Consider the following 25,294-nt stretch of genomic DNA (forward strand, 5'->3'; position numbering starts at 1 on the left):
CTCAAATCACGATGAAACTTTCTTAATTAAAGTCGTCTTAACTTGACTAAATTGTGTTTTTTTGCAGCTTTTCCACCTTGTGATGTCACGACGTGGTAGTTTTCAAGTGAACATCTCCGTTTACTGTTAGTTCAGTAGAGATTGGGCGATTCCAGAGCTGAAACGATCCAAATGATTTGATCCGTATATATATTTGTTGTTGTTTGTTAGATTTGTAACGCAATGCAGGTACTGTGCAATTATAGTTTTTATTGTACAGAAAATTCGAAGTCTATATGTGTTCTTTGTTAATTTGGGACAGTAGAAAAAAGGGGTGGGGTTAAATAAGTATTTACTTCCTCCCACTCCTTTTTTGGACACAAAAAAAATTTGGCTTAATATTTATTTAGCCTGTTATTATAGAATAGAAAAAGTTACTTTTTGTGTTATATCTATGTATTTACATTTTTTATTTATGTTCTGTGTATTACTGTCGGAATAAACATTCATTCATTCATCCAAAGTGCGTGGAGTTTAAAAACACAGTGGAGCACTTCTTGTATTATCACCATGTGACATCACAAGTTGGAACAGAGTGTTTTTTCGGTTTGAGAGAAGAACTCGGTGTAGATGTGCGTGGGTTTGTGCGATAATTAAACATCCGTGAATGAAACAAAACACGACGAGTTTGTGACGAGAAAACGACATAACAAATCAGAAAATGCCATAAATAAATAGATCTTTAACTTGAAAATGTGTGGAATTATCTCGCTATTGGCCCAAAAATACAAACAGAACTGGCTCGGATTCTTCAAAATCGGTATCGTACCGTCATGAAAACAAAAAATCGATCGAGCTCTAATCAAAGCCAAGAAGCAATCCTTCATTTTAAGCGGAAATTCACGTAAATCAAAAGCAAGTATGTAAGTTTTGTTGGAGCTCCGTTGGACTTTGACTCTTTTGTGATGGTGACCATGTTTATAACTCTGTAGTTGGTCAATAACAACACACTCGGAGTTGTTTTCCTTTGAGAAATTGTGCAAGATTTGAAAAAAACAAAACAAAACAAAACGTAACCAAGTGTGTAGAGTGTGTAGTGCTCTGGTGCGCTTTCAGACACCCTCACCGGACTCGTTCTGATCAATCGTCATTTAATTTGCCTTTTGTGAGTGAAATTAAGTTGAGTTTTTAATTTGCCAGAAGAGGGCGCAATCACTAATCTGACTTTTTTCTGTCCACTGGGCTTTCAAACATCATTTCAGTTCACAAAGATGAATTTTAGTCGATATTTCCAGTTTAGAATCCATACTTTGTTTTTTGTTTTTTGTTTGTGCCATGACGTTTTGGAGCAATTCCAGTTTGCAATTCGATTATGACGTTAATCGAAATACTAAACGTGCCATATTTTAGTTGATTACCAAGGGTTTTCCCCGTCGAAAGTTGCCAGGTTGAGTTTTTTTGCGTCACTATTTCTCCATATTATGACAAAATCAAAATCTATGCGCATATATTTTAGTCCGCGCGTAAAAGTGCTTTAAAGGGCCCGCGCGCCGTTCACGAACTATAACCACGCTGGATAATGAATCTAGAATATGAAAAATACAACAATCACACGATGCAAGAGCAGTACTTCGCCATTAAATTAACAAATCAACGCGTAACAGCCAGGTGTTGGGCAAAATTACGCGTCGGTTTCCAAATGAGGGACAGGCGCGTATACGGCATCTCTGTATATAGGATCGTTTCAATGCAAATTACGTCGATTGCGCGCACGTCTCCGCGTCTCTCCCTACGTTATAATATCATCAGCTGCTAATATTAACGTGACCAGAAACCCGAGCGCGCTAAGTGAAATGGAATAGAAGATTTGGGACATTTACGCACATCCAAAATATCGCGTTATTCTTGCGCGTAATTTCCCGGCATATGAAAAATGAATTTAAAAGCATCGCGGGTTAATTACCGCGCGCGAGCCCCTCCATCAGACCTAATCAGATCAGCTTTGCATATAATAAGCATCGGGTGCATTAGCGCGCGCCTCGTGTCCGTAATGTTGTTCCTATCGCCGCGCGTAAAGTGGCTGCTGCGCCGGTGGAGGAAATCGAACGCGCGGTCACTCAGGGGACACGGCGGGTTCAAAAGGTCACGGCGCATTGTCCACTTTGTCTGGGCTCGAGTGCGCGCGAGCCTCTGAGAGTAAGAGTAAGGGGTGGTGGTGGGGTGACGCGTCTGGAGGACTGGAGGGACAGGTCAACTTTCTCCGCCTCGGGAACCCCCCTCTTCCTCCTCTTCTCCTCTCCGGATCATCAATTAGCCCGCGCGGAGTCGAGGCGCGCTCCCGATCTGGACCTTACAGGCTCGTGCGCATGAGCCTCGGTTCACGGATTCAACCTCGCGAGCCGTAAATATGCACGTGCGTAATGTTGCACAAGTTACGAGGGGAAGAGGTTTATGATGCTCGGAGAGGTTGTTAAAATAGTCCGTAAATCACGGTACGCACGCGCCGAGTTCAACACTGATTTTACGATTTGGTCTTAATCTACTACGGTATTCAAAGGTGGACAAAAATATGAATCACTTCGGTTAAAACAACTTAATATATTTACACTTAATCTAATCTAAAACTATTATCTTTAAAGTAGGCCTATAAAAATAACTACGTCGAGTGTTAATCTGGATACGTATTCCCAAAAATCGACAAAAACTGACATTTTTTGACTGCATAAATTAATAAAAGTTGATCAATTTAACATCTAAACAGGTTAAAACTATTCAACACTAAATATACTTAAAATTACCTTAAATTATTCACGATTTTCAGTGTTAAAGTGTGTACAAAATCCTCCAAAAACTCAAATTAAATGAAGTGGTTAATATAAGCGAATGTATCTTGATTCGACTGAGCTAAATGCAAACTGTTCAGCAATAAATTCCCTTAAAATTCTGAAAAAAAATATTCAAGATTTTCAGTCGTAAGAAATCCTACAAACTAACTCAAACTAAATGATGTGGTTAGTACACGCAAATACATTTAGCTCAATCGAAGGAAGATACAAACTATTAACAATAAATTCACTTAAAATTAAGTACAAATATTGAAGATTTTCAGTCCTAAAGTGTGTATGAAGTGTTACAAAAACGTAAACAAACTCAAACTAAATGATCTGGTTAATGCATTTAGCTCAATCGAAACAAGATAAAAAGTATTCAACAGTAAATTCATTTAAAATTTTGTTAAAATATTCAAGATTGTCCATCTTAAAGTGTGTACAAAATACTATAAAAACTCAAACTAACTCAGACTAATTGATGTTAATACAAGCAAATGAATTTTGCTCAGTTGAAACAACATACAAACTATTCGACAATAAATTCACTTAAAATTTTGTAAAAATATTCAAGATTTTCAGTCTTAAAGTGTGTATGAAATAGTACAAAAACTCAAACTAACTCAAACTAAATGATGTTGTTTATACAAGCGAATGCGTTTAGCTCAATCGAAACAAGATAAAAAAAACCAAAAACTATTCAACTCTAAATTCACTTAAAATTGTGTTAAAATATTCAAGATTTTCCGTCTTGAAGTGTGTCCGGAAATCCTACAAACACTCAAACTGACTCAAAACTCAAACTAAATGATGTGGTTAAAGCATTTAGCTCAGTTGAGTCAAGATACAAACTATTCAACACTAAATTTACTTAAAATTTTGTAAAAATATTCAAGATTTTTAGTCCTAAAGTGTGTCCAAAATAGCACAGAAACTCAAACTAAATGATGTGGTTTATACAAGCGAATGCGTTTACCTCAATCGAATCAAGATAACAAAAACAAACTATTCAACAGTAAATTCACTTAAAATTTTGTAAAAATATTCAAGATTTTCAGTCTTAAAGTGTGTACGAAATAGTACAAAAACTCAAACTAACTCAAACTAAATGATGTTGTTTATACAAGTGAATACGTTTAGCTCATTCAACTCAAAATAAAAACAATTTAACATAAAATTCACCTAAAATTGTATTAAAATATTCAAGATTTTCCATCTTAAAGTGTGCATGAACTACTACAAACACTCAACCAACTCAAAACACAAACTAAATGATGTGGTTAATGCTTTTAACTCAATCGAATCAAGATCAAAACTATTCAACAGTAAATTCACTTAAAATTTTGGAAAAATATTCAAGATTTTCCATCTTAAACTGTGAACAAAATTCAAGTCCATATAAACGTAAACTGAAACTCATTCTCTTTCCTTAAAATCCAACGTAAAACTATGAATATTTTCAGTCTGAATATGCAACGAGAATCCCAAAAGTTGATCAAACTGAACTAATTTGAGAATATAAATTTATATAACGTATGTTTATCTTAATCAGAATCCAGTCAGGCTAAAAATATTCTGCAAAGTTTTTCCTCAAACGTATATGAAGATAATAAACATTGTAATTCTTAATCTGCATAAAATATTCAAATATATGCAAAAAAAAATCATAAATATTGTATTGATTATACAAATTTAGCGCCAGTGGAACGCATTTATCTTAATCTAATCAGGCTAAAACGACATTAAACCGTCTCTTTTCGTGAAAGTACATACCGATAATAGTTTTTTTCTTAGTTTATGTTATTACCAAAACGTTCGGCATAAAAATGAAAATTATTTGACGCTTTAAGGTTAATCTAATCAGGTTAAAACTTTTCAAATAATGTATTTTCTCCAGCGTGCGTAAACATAATCAATATTTTCGGTCTTTTTCTGTATTCGGTATTTTAAAAGTCGACAAAAGTGTCAAACGATTTGGTTTTACGTGATAACCGAAGTGCGTACATTTGTCTTAACGTAACCGGACTAAAACGATTCCATGTCCTTTTCCTTTGGGCATACTTTAACTTAACTTAATCGGGCTAAAACTATTCTACAATCGTAAACGTAAAAATAATCGATACATTCCGTCTTGGTGTGTTTACAATATTTCCGGAAGTTGCCCAAAAGCAAAACAAAACAAACGGTGACATCATTTGGTTGCGTTAATGAATACGTTCATCTTAATGTAATCAGACTTAAAAAGTATGTTAAGGGAATCGATATTTTCAATAAAAAGCTGAAATAAAACGTGTCTTAAGTTCTAATTCTGGTTTTCAGTAACATAACGTACATTTGGGATAACGTAACTTAATCCGGGCGCGTAACTCAGCCGATACATTAAACATTATAATATGGACAAAGCACATACACTCCATAATCACGCTCTCCTCAGCTTTAAATTGTTGTTTTACGTCTGACGCTCGACTTTTATGTGAAATCACTTGTTTTAAGACGTGATTTAGACGCGATATGTAAACGCGTAAAGGTTTAGCTCGTAAATCACCAAATAAAGAGCGCACGTCCCAGCCCACACATATACAGAATTACTGCTATCACCGCGCGCGCTTCTGGCATTCCCCGTGCGCAACAATATGTTAACTTTCAACTTATGGTGCGTAGACTTTTTTTTTGCGAGTTGGAAACCCATAAATTTTAAGTTAATAAGTGTAATTTTTTATCCATCGCTTTCTATTTACGCGCTTTTACGCACGATCCAAACTGGCGTGACCAAGCAAAATTATGGATTTAGACACACACATTAGTGCACAGATGACTTTCTAGCAACTTAGACATTATTTTTTTACGTAATTTGCATAATCATAGAACATGAAATTGATTAAAACCAAGCTAAAATAAAGCATAAATTAGACGTAAACCAGAGTTATGGTACAGTGCTTTACAATTTATTGAACACTTGTCATAGGTAGTATACGTTGTACTGGACAGAAACACTAATCTAAACGAACAATGTAAAAATCTTTTTAAATACACAAGTCCTGAACGCTTTAGGTAGTTTTATTTGGGGGGAGACGCACGTTCGTCCTTGGCCCAATGACATCAACGCGCCTTTACGTGGCCGCGCGCTCGCTCCGAATCGAATCGACCTCAGCACAATTCTAATATTTACACAAAACAAAAAGGAATTTCCCTAAATATTTTAAGTTTTTTTCTTTTTCTCTTTTTTTTCTCAACAAGTGCGGACAACAAGTACTAATACGACTAAGTTTAGGAATGCGTCATCGTTTGCTTCTTCTTAAAACAAGTGTGGGGAGGGGTTGCGTAATGGCTTTTAACACACTTGTCCCAATTGTAATTCTAATCGCGTGCGTCTCTCCTCTCCTCGCAGCAGTCACGTGGCTCATCCCGGGAGTGCTATAGTTACTGTGTTATTACTGTATCATAGACCACACACGGAGAGAGATAGGGCGGATACAGTACATTTGCGTGGGACGTTGGTGGCAGATCCTCGTGGTTTGGAGCGGAGTCGCGTAAAACTCCCAGAAAAAAAAAAGTTAACACGGATGTCTTTTGCACCCTTGTCACTTAACGTCCGCGAGTCCGTACGTGTCCGTGTCCCCTGCGTCGGGTTCTCACTCCGACCGTTTCTCCTCCAGCTCGTCTCCGTCCGCGTTGGAAGAAGACGAGTTGATCAGTTTGTTTTCCTTCTTCCACTTCATCCGCCGGTTTTGGAACCAGATCTTGATTTGGCGCTCCGTGAGGCAGAGGGCGTGCGCGATCTCGATGCGCCGTCTCCGCGTCAGGTACCGGTTGAAGTGGAACTCCTTCTCCAGCTCGAGCGTCTGGTAGCGCGTGTACGTCTGCCGCCCGCGCCTCCCCGGGCTGCCGAAGGTCCCTGAGGAGGAGCGCAGATAGGGTTACACGTCAACTCACGGAGGCGCACTGAATGGCACATGTAGGACAAATGATCAACATGCGCTACACTGAAAACACACTCAGAGCTATACGTGTATTTACAGCCTTCTACACTCTGAAGGAATGAAACTGTGTGTAGGTTAAGAACATTTTCATATGAGGAGGTCGTCAGTAGTAACTTTTAAAGAACTGACGACTTGTTTTCTATCAGAACACTGTGCGTAAAATGGTTTAGCAGTGCGTGAGGTTACCAGGCAAAAGCTTCAGTATTTACATTACATGACATTTGTTTTTCATGGACTCCTGCAGATGTGTGTTGTTGGTGAAATCACTTTAAACGTTTTTATAAATGTTATTATTAATAGTTATGTTGTTGTAATTTTCTATAGGCTATTTTACGCACTATACGCACCAACAATGAACACAATTTGTCCATGTTGGCGTTTGTGTTTGGAGTCTGTTTGATTTACGCACCAAGAAAACACAAAGGAATCGCCAATACAAAACTGTTACACAGTTTGGCACAAAGGTACAGCTTTTACGCACGAATCTGCTCATAAATCATAAGAGCACAGAGCGCACACAAAGGCATCGCAAAACATACTTGAAGGAATAAAGCTGTCTTCACTGATTTGTCTTTGATTTAAGCGTTCCTATGCGTCCTGGTGAGTTTGGAGCAACTTTACGCACAGGTTGTATTTTAATATTATGTGTGACCAAAGCGAAATAACAACACAAGTTTGATTAAACGTCACGATAGTTTTCAGACACACATCAAATGGTGGGTTTAATATTGTCTGAATACCACCATTGAGCTGTGCACACAGTGTCGCCTTGTTCCACTTTTTCTTCTCTGACTGGATAATAAGAAGAATATGACTGAGCGTCCTGCTGATATTTCAGAGGGTTTTCCCCGGGTGCTGTGGATCAGCTTCCCCCCTCTCTGCACTCTGATACCCGCTAACAGTACTTTGGCCCCCGGTGGTAAACAAATCGCGGTGTTGTCACTCTGGCAGCTCCACATTGTGTATTGATCTGGAGGAGAGCTGGATGGAAACCACAGCTTTTCTGAGTGCATAAATAAAGAGCGAGCCAAAGCGGATTATGGAGGAGCACGGGGCTGTGCGCGCCTCTGCCCAGATCCATCTCCGGGCCCTTTTCTTGCTCTGATGTGTCCCTCAGATATGTCTGCTCTTCGCTGCTGTTCCCACCTCATCTGTCACCGCGCGGTGTGCTCCGGGCTCTGGCTACAGTAGTCCGCGGCCACCATTACTCAGCGCACAGCTCCTTCTCTGTTAAACATCAACATAAAGCCGCAGTGTTCCGCGCTGGTCTGTGTCTGTGGGGCTCATTCTTCACTGAGAAAGCGCTCTGATGTGCACAGTATCTAATCTGTAAGGGGTTAGCAGATAACCGCCCCAAGTTTACAAGAAGAGCCGTGTTATCCGCGTGTGTCCCGTTAGAATCACTAAAGGTCCACTCAGTGACAGAGCGCGGTCAGGAGCGTCCTTATCAGCTTCCTATCTGCTCCGTGTTTTGTGCAAACACAGTGTGACAGGCTCTTCCTCTGCGGTCAGCGGGTCACGTACAGTAAGAGCGAAACAGGAGCGGAGCCAAACAAACGCGCTTTATGGCGCTCCATAAAGCAGCGCACATGACACGGCCACAAACGGGACCATAAACGGCCCCACGGAGCGGCGGACACAGGAAACACACGTCACTTTTATGAGCGGATCATAAAATATGCAAAAAGCAGGAAGAGTCTTACCGTTACACGCGTTCATGCGCTGCATCCAGGGGTAGATGGGGGCTGACGCCGACGGCTTCTCCTCCAGCTCTCCGAACAGCCCTTTGGCGCTGAGCCCCGCGCACTCCACTTTCCGGTGCACCCCGTCCTGCAGCAGCTGCTCCTCCAGGCTGCACGGCTCCTTATCCCGGTAAAACCCGCACGCCGCCGCCGCCGCCGCTGCCGCTGTGGCATAGTCACAGGCGGAGGCTCCGCTCGCGCCCCCGACCCCGACAGCCGCCCCCGCCGCCCGGTGTCCTGCGTATGCACCGTTCTGCTGATAGTACGGAGACGCGGCGTACGGTTTGTCCTGGCTGCTTCCATACGCCACCGCCGCCCCGGGGTAGTGCCGGAGCGGGTCTGCCGCGTAGCCGGAGGAGTAAAGCGGAATCTGACCCAGGAACGACTCCGCGGCAGCTGCCTGGCCTCCCCCGCCCGTCCCCGGCAGAGACACCGGGAACGAGGAGTTGACAAAATAGGAACTCATGGAGAAGTGGAGAGAGGAGAGGGGACAGGAGGGCACGGGACACAACCAGAGCTCCCACAGAAGAAGAAGAAGGAGGAGGAGTGTTAGGCTAACTGCTAACGGCTAACGTCTCCTCCCGTGCTCGTGCCCCTGCCGCACTTATGATTTGTTGTGTTTTATAGCCGCCAGTCCGACTGCGCTGCTATCACTTAGTTTATCTCAGATCGGAGCAGCAGAGGGGGCAGGGTGGCGGAGTGCCAGTGTGGGACAGGAGAGAGAGCGGGGCGCGCGTGCATGTGTGCGTGTGTGTGCGTGTGCGCGCGTGTGAGAGGCGGGGGGCATGTGAGAGGCACACACCAGCTGACCCCGCGCTGACCAATGAGAACGCCCCGTGCCTGGCATTCGTTTTCTCCTTTCCTTTCGCTGCGAGAGGAGGAAGAGGAGGAAGAAGAGGAAGAGGAGGGGGGTTCCCAGACCCCCCTCCTGTCTATTTTCCTTTGCCTCTCCTCTACCCTCTACCTCTTTCTAATTCTCATCCAATCTCTTTTCTAATCTCCTCCGGTTGGAGAGATTGGGCTCCTGAGCGCGCCTTAAGTGATTCTGGCTCCGTCTGTTCGGACCATAACAAGCCGCGGCGCGTTCACGCTCCAGAGCGCTCCCGCCCGTAGGGGCTGTGCCGCTGCGCGGCGAGAGGCGAGCGGATAATAAAGCATATTCCCGGTCCCGCTTTGCAGATAAAGCAAGCGCATTAAAATGAGTTTGGAGAGCGTAAATCAGACACTGGCGCGCGCACCATTCATGTGTGTTGGTGTCTGGAGCGCGCGGGGAGGGGAGCAGAAACACAACATCATGTGGACTATAGCGGGTGTAATGGAGGTGTGTGAGCGTTTGGTTGTGTGGTAATAAACAGGCACCAGACTGTGCGCTTTTACGCACAGACCGTGCCACTCCGGCACACACTGCATTCACTTTTACTCCTCTTTATTCTATTAAAGAAGTAGGCTAATGGTACAGTGTCAGGTGATATGGAGTAATGAATTGCTAACGCTGTCCAGGTGAGCGTGCGCGTGCTCGTGCATGTGTATAAACAGTAAAGACTCGTGTGAAGTATGATTGTGTCCGCGTGTGACACTGATTAGGCTCCGGAAAGAAATAAAGAAAGACTCAAGTCCTTCTGCTGTTGGCGCTGATTACAGCCTGACGCACGACTCACGGAGTAGAACCTGTGTGTGTGCGCGCGCACGTGTGGCCTGCCAGCCCAAATACTGCGCAGACGGAAGGATTAGCTTTATACTGTGTATGTATTTATCATTCACAACATTCAGACTCACACACGTATGGAAATACGACTCACGAACGCGCACCGCCACAGAGCGTTTCTATTTGTGCCTCTCTCAGGTTTCAAAGACTAAATCTATTACAACTTATTGGAAAGAGCAAGTATTAAGATTGCAGGCAAATTAACTGACCATAATTCATGATATTTATGTTAAGCTAAGAAATGTATAATTAATTATGCATGTAATAAAATGCTAGAGCCGTGCATAAATCTAAAACATGTTCTAGTGTTCTTACAATTTAAGCAAAAATATATTCTAACATGTGTGTTATTATTCACAAGTCATTTTTCTAACACACGTTTTGCCAGATTTGAAGCTCGTACAACTACAGAAAGCTCTCGGTCTGTACGCACAAGTTCATAACAGATTTTACAGTCACTAACTTGTGCACATAAAACGCGCAAAGACGCACGGAGGACTATTATAACCGCGGACACGAGGAGCGCGGAGTGTGAAGCGAGCCGGGCCTGTTTCTCTTCCCATCCGGGCGCCCAAACTCGAATACTTGTCGCGGAGGTCGTAAAGTAACCACAGCCATAAATAGTGTCAGCCAGTCCCCCACAGGCTGCTCTCCGGGCCGGCTAAAGAACTCACACGCACACACACACACACATACACAGACACAGAGACACACACACACACACGCGGAGCTAAGCACAATGACGCTATTTTTACTTTAACTTTAGCGTTCCCTCTCTCCTCTCCTCCCCCCATCGGAGCTCTGCCCAAAGTAACACCGTTGAGAGACAGATGATAAGTTTTATGCGCATCCCGAGGCTCCCAGACAGACAGAAGTGGGATCTTTGCTCGGGACGGGACTCTCGGTTTTGACCCCCGCTTCCCCTCGCCTCTCTCCGGCCCGGTGTGCGCGCTCTTACCCCGGGCAGGAGAGGCTGGACAGGCAGGACGCGGCGTTTCCTCTGCGCCTGCTGGGAACGGGAAGCGGCGGCATTGTGTTGGACAGGGCCGGGGGGTTTAATTATTAATGGTCCGGGGGACATTCGGCCAGGACGCGCGCGCTCCCGCTCTCATTGGCACGGTAACGCGTATTCACATCATATTTACGTCCGTTTTGATTTACGTGCGCGCGCGGTCAACACTTGAAGCCACTTAAACCAGAGTTAGTGGCGGTCCCTTTAGTCTGATCGGGTTGTTATGACTGCGGAAGTGTGTATTGAATTGCGCACTGGTTTAAATGAATCAGGTATAAGGCCCGTAAGTGCCGTCCTGACAAACTGCGTGACGATTGCGTTACTATTTTTACGCACGACTCGTACACTAAATTAATTACTAAAAACTGAATTAAAATTACGTCATGAGGGTCAAGATTATGCCAATAAACGTAATTAATCATGAAAAATGCATATTTAAAAATGTTTAATCCCTCTTTTAATTAAAAGGTGAAGAAAACACGCTTGAATTTTGAGCTTGGACAATGTTCAAAACAAAAAAAAACTCAAGTAAAACATTTAAGTGGGTGACAACAATTGTGTAATAAATATGAAATAATAATTAAACAATGCATTTAATCCAAGAATTGAGCACAGCAGCTGTTACAGTGTTCTATAAATTAATAATAGATACTAAAAAATTTAAAATAAATAAAATAAATAGGCCAAAAAATTTAAATAAAATACAATTGTGCATCATAATATAGAACAATAAAGTGTACAGATAATTGGGCTTAATGTTAATTTGAAAAAGCACACATAATTTAAGTCCAAACCAACCAAACCAAAAGGCCAACTTGTGCGTAAAGACGCGTTGTGTACCTTGGACTGACAAACTGCAGACACGTCTCACCCGACTATTTATACCTAACCCTGGTTTTGTTCACAGTTACATAAGCTGTCTTTTATTGCAGGTGGAGGTCGGAGGAAGAGGAAACCCAAACGGCACCAAACGGCGTTTCCAGACCAGACCAGACGCGGTGGCTGCAGGGTGGACGGGATGGGTGAACGTGGTGAGATGTGCCGCCGTGACGCACCGTGTGTTGGAATCTACCCGCGCGTCTGCCATGGGAGCGTCCTCAGAGCGCGTACTGTCAAAGTTTGGGTCAAACCACACTCCAACATGGCAGCGTTTTACGTCTGGTTTACGTGATTTAGGTACTTTTGCTTCTCATTATTACAAAAAAGGAGTTTTGCTCATTTCAGTAGCACAATTTACGCATGAATAGTGGTTAAAATAAAATGGTTACAGTAAGACAAATCCATAAGAAATTTACATAAACACACAACTACTACTACTAATACTTTTACTATTATTACTCCTACAACTGCTATAATAATTCACACTGAGCTTTGTGAAAAAATAAAATGAATATTACCACAATTTATTTACGTAAAACACCAAAAAATACTTTAGTCGCTTTATCATTTAGTTATAGCTGAATAAAAGCAAACTTAGATTAATTTCAACATATAAAAACAAAACTTTATTATATTATCATTACACAGTTAGTCTCATCATTACAAATTATACTCAAATATTATAAGAATGTTTATGTATTCATTCATGGGTACGTAGTAACTAGTTTAAAGTAACTTAAAGTCAACGACAATTACGCAAATAGTTATTGGGATAACTTTGATAACACTAACTTTGTACAGCTATTTTAATCCACCACCGCCATTACTGTAACGGGATACAAGCCCAGACTGAATTAGCAGCCTCTTGGTTAAAGTGGCACTTGGCACAGATACAATAATTCGTAGCCATAAAGTGTAATCAAAGGTTTTTACGCACCACGTACGCTGCAAAGAGACACAAGCGCGGACCTGCACGCACAAAAAAACGCACAAAACTACAGCGGCAGTTAGTTACAGCACAAACTATTAAACTTTAAATACAGTGAATAAAAACTTTTTGCAGACTCCGAATCAGGTTTGGGCACGTTGCGTTGCGAGTTTAGCCGTATCCTTGCGTAAACAGAGCATTGAAGGGGGGAACATCACAACTACTAAAACAGGAAGTTAAATATGTCATTATGGTGTTTTCATTCTAATACGAATAATACGAGGCTAAACAGGAAACTCTCCGCTTTCATGTCGTGAATAAAGACGTGTTTTTTTGCGCAAAGGCACTCCAAGAATCCGCGCGTCCTCAGAAAAAAGAGCAGCGCGCACAAAAGAGGCCAAGAGTGGAGCTGCGGTCAGGGCTACTTTTATGGCACCTTCTCTCTTTGTACTTTGTGTGTGTGTGTGTACGTGCGTGCGTGTGAACTGTGAATGCGCGTGCACATGACTCTCACACACACACACACACATAGGCACACACCTCCTCCACTTTTATTGCTTTATGACCGTTTATGACTCCTTGTAAAGTCCGAGGAATGGTCGCGATGCCGTAAACAGCACATGGACAAATGCCGTGCGCTTTTGTTCACACGCGCTGTACAGTTGGCACGGCCGGGTCCATCCGGGGGATTTTTTTTTTTTTTTTTTTTTTTTTTTTTTTTTTACGCACGGACTCCTCCACCACCACCACCAGCAGCAGCAGCGCTTTTATTAGCAGTGGAAGTGCGATTATGAAGTGTCCGCGGCGCTTCTAAAGTGTTAAGCCAATAAGTGGTGTAATTTTACAACTGTTGTTTACGTCAAAAACCGCGCGTAAAACAAGAAATAGACCTTTGACTTGAAACCGCGCGGAGAAAAATCCCAACACAAAACACAATTCTTAGATATTACTTTACTATTACTCACATATAGGCTACGATAAAAAGCAGTAAATAACTATACTGCCTCATTTAGTCTCCATTATCGTTAAGTTTATTTAATCACGTTGTTATCTCGCGGAAATGTACACGCCGGGGTGTTTTATATTATTTTATTTTCTCTCAACTTTAACGGAATTATGATAAATGACCATAACCTTAATCCGCGTCGTGCGTCTGCGGTTTTGGATGACGCTATTAAGGCGGTGAAGTACATTTGTAAATAAACCGTTTTTCATTATAAAGTCGATTCATATTACGACTTTGTTGCTACTAAAATCGATAAGTCATTTTCGTGGTTTACTGTAACGCGTTGATTGTGATGGACGAGACTTGACGAGACGAGATTTGATTTTTTTTTTTTTTTTTTTTTTTTTTGGGCTCAAAGAAAAGCTGTCAGGTTGTTTCTGATTTAGTGGAAGATCTGAAAATGATGAAAATATTTAAGAACGATAACAAAAAAGTGTGTGCGTAGTAGTAATAAATGCACATTTTAACTATTATTTGAAAAGAATTGATCGTTAGAGGAGCAAATAGATGATAAAAAACTCTAAAGTAAAATCACACCGGCTCATTCTTCGTTAATATTAACACTGTGCAGGAGTTAATGTTAAACCGCGGAGGTAATCGCCTGAGCGGGCAGCCGTGTCCGCGTGTCCGTGCGTCCGGGCTCCAGAAGCGGCCTCCAGCGCTCGCCCTTCACGGTGCCGTGGTTCCAAGCCCCGGGTCACAGTTCTCCAAACGCAGCCCAAAGTCTTCACGGTCAAACATTAACGCGGACGCAGACAGAGGGCGCGAGAAAGGGCGAGAGCGCGCGGGGCACGGCACGTCACGTCACGCGGGAAGGCCGCGTGCGCCCGAAACCGAAACTGGCCAAAGTCAACAACAAGTAGCCAAATATATCAGCTAAAACGAGAGAATTAAGTCTAAAATAAATACAAAATGTTTATTCACGACCACGTAAACTTAAAAAAGCAAATAAAAAATAGATATAGCCTTACGTAAGTGCACGGACGCGTTCATTGGTCAGTTTTGTGCACTAGTAAAAAACAAAAAACAACATCTGGCTAAATTAAAATGATCTAAATTAAGAGTAGATTCAACTTGACAAGTCAAATTATCCTCAATGGAATAATACGTTTTTCTTAACTCAAGCAACATTCGATTTAGTCTCTTTTTTAAAAGTGTATCAAGATGTATTTTCATATTTTAAGTATAAAAAGTCTTAGATCATTTTAACTCGTCAAGTGAAATTTACTCAAACTTTCTTCATTCAAGTAATCTTAACTTGACTACATTATAGTTTTTTGCAGTGTAATTGCTCTAAAATTGGTTAACAATGATTTTACGTAATATTTTAATTAAAAAAGACGTTTTATTCTGCACAATAAAATAAGTCTTAACTCATTTGTCTCATTTGTTAAGACTTTTAATGACCCACTTCTGTGAACTCACGCCAGTGTTTGAAAACAGGCCGTTTGTTACTTAATACCAGGACAGTTTTGCTTTTTTTGTTTTTGGTCATTATATAATTTCACAAAAGTCCAACCATCTTCCAAACGCCAGGACGTAAATACAGATCGCGTTTGGAAACTTGGTGTTAGATTTTACGCAATGCTTCCATACACTCGGGCCTGAACCGCTGTGCGTAAAAATAACCTCGCTGTAGTTTTCATGTATTCATAAAGCTATAGGCCCGTATGAACACGTGCCCCTCCTTCTGGAAAGAGAAGGGAAGAAAAGAAGGGTAGAAAGAGGGAAAGAGAGAGGAGAAGAGAGGGGAGAAGAGAGGGGGTTGGGGTGGTGTGTATTGATTTGCATGAGCTGTGAAGTGGATTCTGAACGCGGGTTGAATGTCGGATGATTCAGGAGTCATAAATTCCATTGGGTTCAACACTGCTCTTTCCCTCCTCCCTCCTCCCTCCTTCTCCCTCCTTCTCCCTCCTTCACTCGTTCTTTTCTCCTCTCCTTTCCTTTCCTCTAGAAGCAGCATTGCCTTCCAAACACCAGGCCGTGTCATAGGTCAGATCTGTGGACAGGGCCACACCGTTCACAGCGCGGATTCACGTTTTTTAAAGCTTCATTTTCGAGCATTCATTAAAAACAAACAACGCTTTTAATGCTCTACTGTGGAACATTCCAGGCAAAGCAACCAACATGCATCTTCTATATTTATGCATTTTGCCACACGAGATGAGAAACACACACTTTTTTTTTTTTCCAAGGTGGTCCTGAATTTATGGAGACGTGCAGCAGAAAAGTTACGCGTAAATCATCTGCCATTCGAAAAAAAAGTCAATTATTCCAAATATTTCTAGACTTTTAGATACTGTGTTCCAGAAGTATATGGAAAACCAGAAAGTAACATAAATAAATACATAATAAAATAAAAAATATACAGGCCTATACTTTACTGATTCATCATAACTTGTCAACACATGTCTCCAACACATGTTCAGTTTTCAGAAAATGATTCAACTTTTCTTTTCTTTCCTTTTTTTTTTTTGCAGTGCGCGTACGACCCTCACAAAGCAAAAAACAGTTATAACCAGTCCCTCCCCGCCCCCTCTCTCTCCAACACATGGCACTTTTGGCACAGTTACGCGCACAACCGTCTTCTTTCTCCACGCCTCATTCGCGGGGCCTCGGACACATTTGGACACCGAACACAACAACCGCGCGCTCCCCGCTCCCCTCGCCTCCTCCCCGGCCACAGCCACAAATCTGCCCCGAGCGGAGACACAATGAAATGCACGCCCCCGCAAGAGCAGCAGCGGCGTGCACGAGGGTCGGGGGCGAGCTAGCGCGCGTGCATGTGTGTGTGCACAAAATCCGGGGGGCGCGCGCGTAAAAAAGTGCATAGAAGTGTAACTGTGGTGGTCGTAGCGCTGCAAAGGAACGGGTTTGGTTTTACGCACGGTTTTACGCACAAGGACATAGTCTCCAAAAAGAATATTATTTTATTGTTTTGATAAATTTTCGATTTTTAAAACATATTTAGTTGGATTTAAACACTGGGTAAACAGTAGTACACAAACACACTACAGTAAAGAGTTGGGTACTGCCACAAACTGGTCGCTAGATGGCACCAGAGCCTCGCGCAGGTGGTGGTCTGGGCTGTAGCGCGGAGGAAGCCGGGAGCAGAGCGAGGAGAGGGGGGTAAAAGTCTCACTGAGCACCGCTGAAAAATACTGTCTGCTTTACAAGTCTGGAAACTTAGTGCGTAAAAGTAGAAAAACGTGCGCAAACGTGCCCAAAACGCAAACTCTATTATTATTATTATTATTAGAGATTATTAGACAGGCCTACAAAAATGCATTTAAGAATATGGTTATAATTTAAGATATGAGTCTGGATTTTGTAAACTAAATTGCAAAAATATCAAAAAATTGTAAAACGCACAATCCAACTTTGTATAATTTGATTTTAATTTGTAAAAAGTTTTATTCCAATGTTTAAATCTTCTTCGTGTTTCTATTAAATGAACATGACCTCGATAATCTGGCGTGTTTCAAAATTTATTCTAAAATAAAATCTATATTAAATCAAAATTAATAAAGTTTTGCAAATTCAAAATTGTAGTTTAACTTTTATCGCGTCGATTTTCTTAACGAAGAAAACAGTGTGCCGAAATTTTACTCCGAATTTAATAATATATGGAATTAATTATTTATTTTTATTATGATTATTATTTTGTATTATTTCTTGTAAATCTGTTGTAATCTGTTTTTAATTGTATTTTATTTTATTTTTTATTGGTATTATTTAAATAGTTTTATAGTTTTTATTTTTTATATTTTTCTATTGGACCTATTATTTTTGTGACACTAGACATAGGCCTAATATTTCAGATGGCAATTCTTATCAATAAAAGCTAAATAAACGCACTCTATTTTGTACTGCATGCACTTGTAACACGTAATAGTTGCTGAAAAGTGTCTTATCTCGTATTTACATTGTTGTTTTGTCTGTAATCCGTGTTCTGTGCGGATCTGTAAGTGCGCATTACCAAATATTTCCAATAAACTTGTCTCGCCTGGACGTCTCTGCCTTTTGTCTCCTTTACAATTTCAAAACAACCACCAACTATTCCAAACATGAAACGGGAGAATTACGTCTATAATGCACGTTTATAATGCACGTTTAATAGCCGCGCGCCAGGATTAAAAGCCCTCACCAGCGCCTGCGGAACAAATGATCTCCATAGCTGTTTTTCCTCCTTTGTAACCATGTAAATAGTCCGATATTGATTTCTAGTCGCGCAGTGAAAAGCCGCGCTAATGCCAGACGCAAAGACGAGCGCTCCAGAAGAGGAAGTATGGACCGCACAACGTCCTCGTAATGTGGTATGACTTAACTGGCGCTGACAGCCCCGGCCACAGACAGCACCGTTAACTACCAGCGCTTAGCATCATATGTTTCCCATCAAGATGAATGGAGCGCGGGTTAGCTTCCACGCGTAATTGTAAATATTTTGATTTGTATTTTTATAAGGAAGCACAACCATGGAATAAATCAGCCCATATTCTCAAAAAAAAAAAAAAAGGGGGAAAAAAAAGAAAAGTATCTCCACAACGTTTACGCGTGGACACTGTGCAAGAAATAGGTTTGACAAATCGCTGCTGCTCTACTTTACGCGTTGGAATGTCAACACGCTACCGGCTACTTTTCAGTGCGCGCTGTCACTTTTACGCGCGTAATAATCCACAATACATCCATCAAAACCAGCCCGTAAACAGTCAATTAGGATTTGATAATATTGGACTTACTTAGGTGTAAAAACGGTGAGGGGAAAACGAGGGGGGGATGTCGGTTCGTATCTGCTCCAAGTGCGCGTCTTTTGTCGGGAATCCCCAAAAGTGTGAATGTGTCTGGCTGTTTGATATTTGAGAAGGTAACAAATTGTGTAGGCTACAAGCGAGCAGACAGACAGATGGATGCGAGGAGGGGAGAGGGGAGTGGAGGGGAGAGGAGGGGGGTCTGGTGGTGGTGGTGGTAGCAGTGGTGGTTGTAGAGGTGAGGGTTGGTGGTGGAGGTGAGGAGAAGAGGAGAGGAGGAGATGAGGGGGGGCAGGGCGGTGGCTGTTAGCTCTAAGAAAGAGTGGAGAGAGTGGGGGGCCATAGCAGCAGCCGCGGGGAGGAAATCAGAAGGGAAGCAAAAGTCATAAAAGTGGGCCGGACGCACGGAGCGCAGTGGAAACAACATTCCTGGGTTGGCTTTACGCACACACACACATACATACAAACACACACACACACACACACACACAAACACACACATACGCGCGCACACGTACACGCACACACACCAAAACAGACACTAAGAAAATAAGGAAGAGTCACGGGGAAGCTTCCAATGACATCTGGAAGTGCGAGAGACAAGGAGAAGAAGAAGGGCCGTGCGTAAAAACAGACACAGAACTGTTGTGGAGCTGTGCGTAAAAATACACCAAAGCAGATATGGAGAGGTGTCGTGCGTAAAACCAGAGTTGCTACACAGACACAGAGAGGTTGTGCGTCAAGATGTGCCAAAACAACCAGCAAAAACGCAAGATGTGCCAAAACAACCAGCAAAAACGCAAGATGTGCCAAAACAACCAGCAAAAACGTCCACAAAAGTATTTTAAATATAATATTATTTATCAGCCAGCTCTTCTTCCACTAAACACATTTTCCATAAACATCAGATAACATCATATTTATCAACACCACACTGAATACACAGTAATATGGACTGGAAAGGAATCTAATTATGCTGAAATTTTGTAAAATTATGACTAAAATATAACAAAAAACCTTACACAAATGTATGGTCACCATCCATTTACGCAAAATATTACCAGCACCCGTATAGTATTAATACACATTATCTGCAAATACAATACTCATATTATCTAGAAGTAAACAAAAGATGTGAGAAATTTATGAGAAAAAGTAAAAAAAATATAGATATAAAGAAAAACAATAACATAATAACATAGCAGGGTTAAAAATACAAACAATTTCCGTGTGCGTAAAAGTGGTAGAGTTATAATTTCCATTCATTCATTCATTCAGTGTGTTGGTGCGTCTGTCTGCACCCACACCACAACAAACCTTAAACACAAGTGTAAACAACATATCGTGCAAATTGTGAATCCCATATAAGCCGACAACCAGTTACAAAAATCTCTCATTCATTTGTGCCAACGATTAAAAAACAAAAAAATAAAAAAAAACCCAAACAACAATCCACCCATTCTTAGCATCGCAACCTTCACAAGCATAAAGCGCACAAAGCTCCCCATTGTTCCCAAGTTCCCACATTTTAATTACTGTATTTTCAACACATTCATTGTTTTCGCCCCAAACGCAATTAGAACTACGATGAGAGATTAACTTTTACGCACAGAAACGTGATCATATCCAACAAAACGTCTTTAGTGTTTCAATTGAAGAGTTCATTTGCAGGAACACAAATGTTACCTCTGCTTAAGAATTGGTCCAAAAAACAGCCTCACAATTCAGATATTATCAATGACAAAAATATACAGTGGATTTTATTAATGAGGGGTGGAATAAAAACAGATTAGGCTTTTGAAAACATTGCTGTACCAACATCAAACTCAAAGCTTTCGATTGTTTTTTTTAAATGAACTGTTCAATTGTGTTTCGTGCATTTCACACCATAACTCTCTCCAGTCCAAACAACCAACTCATTTAAAACCCCGCACCATGTAACACAATTTGTCCTGTTGCACTTAACCAAGAAAAAGACGCAAAGTTTCGCACCTGACATCAAAAGTCCGCTAATGGACCCGCTCTCTCCTCCCTCTTTACGCGCTCCATCTACTTCCTCGGGGCAACAACACATGAGCCGAGCCCGAGCCCAGCCTTCCGGATTCCAACCCGGCGTGGCTGCTCCGTGGAGACGCGCGGTTAATCCCGGTACACTCAGAGCGTCTGCGCGTCATCTATCACACCCGCACCCGGACGCAGCCTAATCCCGGGGAACGCTTTCATCTCCCCGGCTGCTTGATAACACCACAACGGGCAAGAAGAGGAGCGCACTTACCGAGTGTTGATAATCCGTCAGAGGAGCGCTGAGAGGCGGCTTGGCGGGGATGGATGGAGGGATGGGATGGAGGGAGGGTGGGAGAGATGGATGAGCGGCGGAAGACGAGAGGAGCGGAGGAGGAGGCGTTGTCGTGCAGGCGTCAAAACAGCCGCATCCGCCATCATCACCGCCCCTCGACGCGTTCCACAAACACGCCGCGCGCACGGGGCACCGTCCTCCGCCGCCTGCCCGCCCGGCTCTCGCGTCGTGTTCCGGGTTGGGTACACGCGCGTCTCGCCCGCCTGTTGGCTGGAAGATCAAGGGAAGAAGAAGAAGAAGACTGAAGGAAAGGAGGAAGAGGAGGAGGGGGAGCGGAGGAGGAGGGTGCCATGTCTCTCGAGCTCCGCGCCGCTCCTCCGTTAAGTCCAGTTAATGAGCGGCTGCGTCGGTGCTCGGACGCCGACGGGAGCGCACCGAGACCCGGCAGGACGCGAGGAAGGTACTCGGTTCCGGAGTCCAGCGCCTAGCAGCAGCAGCGAGCGGCGAGAAGCAAGCGAGAGCGATATAGCCACTTGGGAAATCATAAAAAGTTCATGTTCACGTTAAGCGCGTCCACATGACCAACCCGTCGGCCAATCCCGGCGCGCGGCCACTCATAAACTTGTATCACAAAGTTGTAAATTTTCATAAAACAACAAGGAATTTATTGCGTTTCTTGGTGGCGCGCGGCGAGAGGGGAGCTACGCTGTTCCTTCTCCTCTCCTCCGGCCGCCATTTTCTCCTTTCTGTCCTTCCTCAGCTCAAACATAGCACAGAGCGGCCGCGGATCACAACACTACAGCGTGCACCGCCAGTCCGCATGCCCATTCACAAATAATCAATAGTATTTAGTTAATTACGGTATAATTTACAAATCCATTCTCGTGCTTTAGGTTTATTTACTGTGATAGGCTGTAGCTGCGTTATGAAATGTATCTAACCCATAACAAAAGGATTAAATTGACAACCAAGCTGTCAAAATCCTGCATGAATACATTCCAGACAACAAAGTGATTATAATTCCATGACAGAACGTTTTAAATAAGTAAGAATTTGATCCAAAATGTCTAAACATTCATATCAAAAATAGCCATGTCACAAAATCTGCGTTCCAGGACACATTTGGATGCAGTTTTCATTGACAAAATTGTAAATATATTAAGGAATTTGTTAAATCTGTATCGTGTTACGTCATGGTTAGACAATGGAAACTCAAAATGGTTAAGAAATGTGCTGCGTTTTAGCTTTTAATCAAGAACGTACGTAAATTAACTACAAAAACTGGCTCGTGCGTAAAGTTGCGAACTCTAAACTGGCAAAACTAACTAGAAATCCTAATTGTGTGTTGGTAAAGCTTCGTCTGTGAGCGTGGTCATCCTGTAGTGTTGGCGTAGGCCTGGTGAGCGCCGTGCGTAAAATGGTTTCGCAATGCGGCAACACGTCACCAAATTTTACGGCCTGCGCGCCCTGAGCCGCAGCCACGGAAGGAGGACATGCTCAGCTCAGAGAACCACGAAAAACAAACCAGGGAAACGCGAGAAAATGCGAGAAAAGAGCGGGTTTTACTGCGGTCTTTGAGTCGGAGTGTGGATTGTTTGTAAAGGAGCCCGAGACCCAATAAAACGCGAGGAGAATTTTAAACACACACTGCTTCTGCTGCAACTGGTTTCACTCAACACGACGCTCAGTTTTGGTTCCTTATTTTGCAAAACGATCCTTTATTACATATATTTTGTCCACGTGTTTACATCCAAGGTAGAAAACAACTCCGTTACCATAGCAACTGCGCATTAAAAACAAAATATTATATAATCTGAGTGGTGAAAAGTGCTCAAAATGGCATCCATGACCAGCACAGACAATAAATGGAAGTCAGAAATGGAAAAAAAAGCAAATTACTTTACAATTTTAGCAATTCTGAATCGGTTACCATGGCGATTAACAGTTCAAATCCAAAAACGATGTCTTCCGAATGGTGCAAAGTGCTCAAAATGTCGCCTGTAAACACGAAACTCAAACCAGATTCAAAGACATGAGAGTTATTCACCGAAAAGCAGATTATTATGATAATTTTTTTATTATGATTATTATTTTTACAGTGCTTTATGAGTCGGTTACCATAGCGATTAACAATCCAAAACGTTTGAATGTTGAAAAAAACAAGATAGAGATTTTTTACTGACATCTTTACTGTGTCTAATCAGGTATATTTAATCCGTTACCATAGCGATTAACAACTCAAAGCAAAACATTATAACACCTGAATGGTGGGAAGTCCTCAAAATGGCGTCCGTATAACAGCAAACTGAAACCATACACACGAAATTTGAACGTTATTCGTTGAAAAACAGGTGAAGCTATAATATTTTGACTACAGCATCTGAGTGTAACTATAGTCAGTGATATTGACTCGGTAACCATGGCAATTAACAATTCGAAGCACAAATAAGCGAGAAAAGTAACTAAAGTGTTCAAAATGTCACTGCTGAAACCATAGACAAAGATATGAAGATATGAAAGTGTGAAGACGTTATGAGCTTTTTTATATTTACAAAGTGTTATCGTGGCAGTCAGCATCACGATGAACAGTTCAGAGCTAAATATCGAGTCTTCTGAATGGTGAGAAGTCCTCAAAATGGCGCCCATAAACACCAAACTGTAATCATAGACGAGAAATGAACGTTGTTGTAGAAAAAAAAAAAAAAAAGAAGGTAAGGTTATGATTTGACCATTTTGTGGGTTGCAATACAAGTCATTAACAATTCAGAGCAAAATATTAGGCCATATCTTGTGATTGGTGAATAGTTCTCACCTGAAACACACGAGTAAAGATATAAAAGATACTCAAAGAAAGAAAAACACGCTATGATTTGACGATTTTACGCACCAGCGCGTTCAACCAACACACACTTGCGCACGATTTCAGTTCCAAATTCGAACAATGTAAAAATAAATAAATAAATAAATAAAACCCTACATCTACGTAACATGTGCTGGTGTCAGAACCAATCTCACACCGGCCATCTTGGACTGGTTCACCCTCTGCCAGCTGTAAATATCCGAGCGACGTAGCGCCAAACGTAATGTCACGTTTTCGCTTTTACGCACAGGCTCGTCCAATGTGCATCCTCCTTACGAGGACAGAGACGAGTTTTTGTCGTTTTTAAACTGAAATGAGGCGTAATTTGCGCGTAAAAGAACACACATTTTTAGTGTTACATGTTTGAAATGTAAGTTTGAATATATTTTTTATTAAATCTTACAATTGGAGCAAAGTTTTCTCAAGATTATTTTAGCATCTGAAGGTTTTATGTGCGCATTTTTTCTCTCTCAATTATAGAACGTTTCCACTTAAGTAATCAATCATTTGTTTTTGTTTTTTATGAATGAAGTAGTTGCCATAACAAAATAAAAAAAAGGTAAAATGTAATCAGATACAGTTTGCTAATAAGTAAAAAGCAATACAGCTGGGAAAAGAACAGCTTAAAGACGTGATTTTATAATTTACTCGAGCTGCTTGGTTCAAGGTTGACATCCCAGAGTTGCCAGATCTTCCATGAAATCCATTATAAATCCAGGTGGTGGTTTGTCCATAAATTGGGTTTCACGCAGAGCATTTTACGCAGTCCAAATCCATGACGCAAACTTGAATCCACAGCTGCGTAAAAGTCACAATCGTTCCCATGTACTAAAACAGAATTGTCAGTTTTAGCACGAGTTTCCCCAGTGTCCAGTGACCTACCCATGACCTGTCCGGAGAGAGAGACCCGTCTGGGCACCAGGACACCGGGCTTCCTCTATCTGAATGCCCGGGTTGAACATTAACAGGAGCGGGCCAAACAGACAGCAGCTCCCCGCTCTCCTCTCCAGCCAGCCTTTGTGTGCGTAATGCGTAATGCTTTTATTGCGGTTTCCGGCCTTTTCACGCGGGGCAATAAGGTGCAATAATGGCACCAGGACGCACCACATCCCCCCGGACCAGACACCAGACCGCGGCTCTCCAAACACACCGTGCGCTTCGGCAAAGGACGTGCCCAGATGCTTGGATGTGTGGTGCGTTTTTTGGGGGGGTTTGGAAATTTGGAATCATCCGCAGGTAAAGCGAGGTTCTTAGTGTTTAGCTTTTAGTGTCAAGTTAAATTATTTTTTGTTTTATGTGGGTTTTATATAATTGGGGAATACTGTGAGACA

General features: G+C 42.0%; 2 protein-coding genes across 5 annotated transcripts in view; both read right to left on the reverse strand.

The window, feature by feature from the left end:
• hoxb3a (homeobox B3a) overlaps positions 1–21,307 on the reverse strand; it is a 251,170-nt gene extending 229,863 nt beyond the window's left edge. For 3 of the 4 annotated variants that reach the window (XM_055153005.1, XM_055153006.1, XM_020925418.2), the window contains exon 1: positions 21,083–21,307. The gene's annotated coding sequence lies outside the window, so the exon portion shown is untranslated. Of the gene's footprint in view, positions 1–18,798; positions 18,885–21,082 lie in introns of those variants that run through there. The other variant, XM_055153003.1, reaches the window with a different exon arrangement.
• Positions 5,846–8,995, reverse strand: LOC110160736 (homeobox protein Hox-B6a-like). Its single transcript, XM_020925411.2, has 2 exons — positions 8,491–8,995; positions 5,846–6,702 (listed from the first exon to the last, which is right to left on the reverse strand). Exons 1-2 carry the CDS (start codon positions 8,993–8,995, stop codon positions 6,440–6,442), a joined length of 768 nt encoding a protein of 255 aa, XP_020781070.1. The 3' UTR covers positions 5,846–6,439.
• Positions 21,308–25,294: the final 3,987 nt, after the last annotated feature.

The sequence above is a fragment of the Boleophthalmus pectinirostris genome, unplaced genomic scaffold (genome assembly GCF_026225935.1).
Source record: "Boleophthalmus pectinirostris isolate CB_2022bp ecotype Guang Dong unplaced genomic scaffold, ASM2622593v1 HiC_scaffold_17, whole genome shotgun sequence".
Lineage (NCBI taxonomy): Eukaryota > Metazoa > Chordata > Actinopteri > Gobiiformes > Gobiidae > Boleophthalmus > Boleophthalmus pectinirostris.

Excerpts from the sequence above, each read along its gene's own strand:
- LOC110160736 (XM_020925411.2), bottom strand. The coding sequence starts at position 8,995 with ATGAGTTCCTATTTTGTCAACTCCTCGTTCCCGGTGTCTCTGCCGGGG. Across the intron at positions 6,703-8,490 it reads GCGCATGAACGCGTGTAACG|GGACCTTCGGCAGCCCGGGG; the intron begins GTAAGACTCTTC and ends GCTCCTCCTCAG.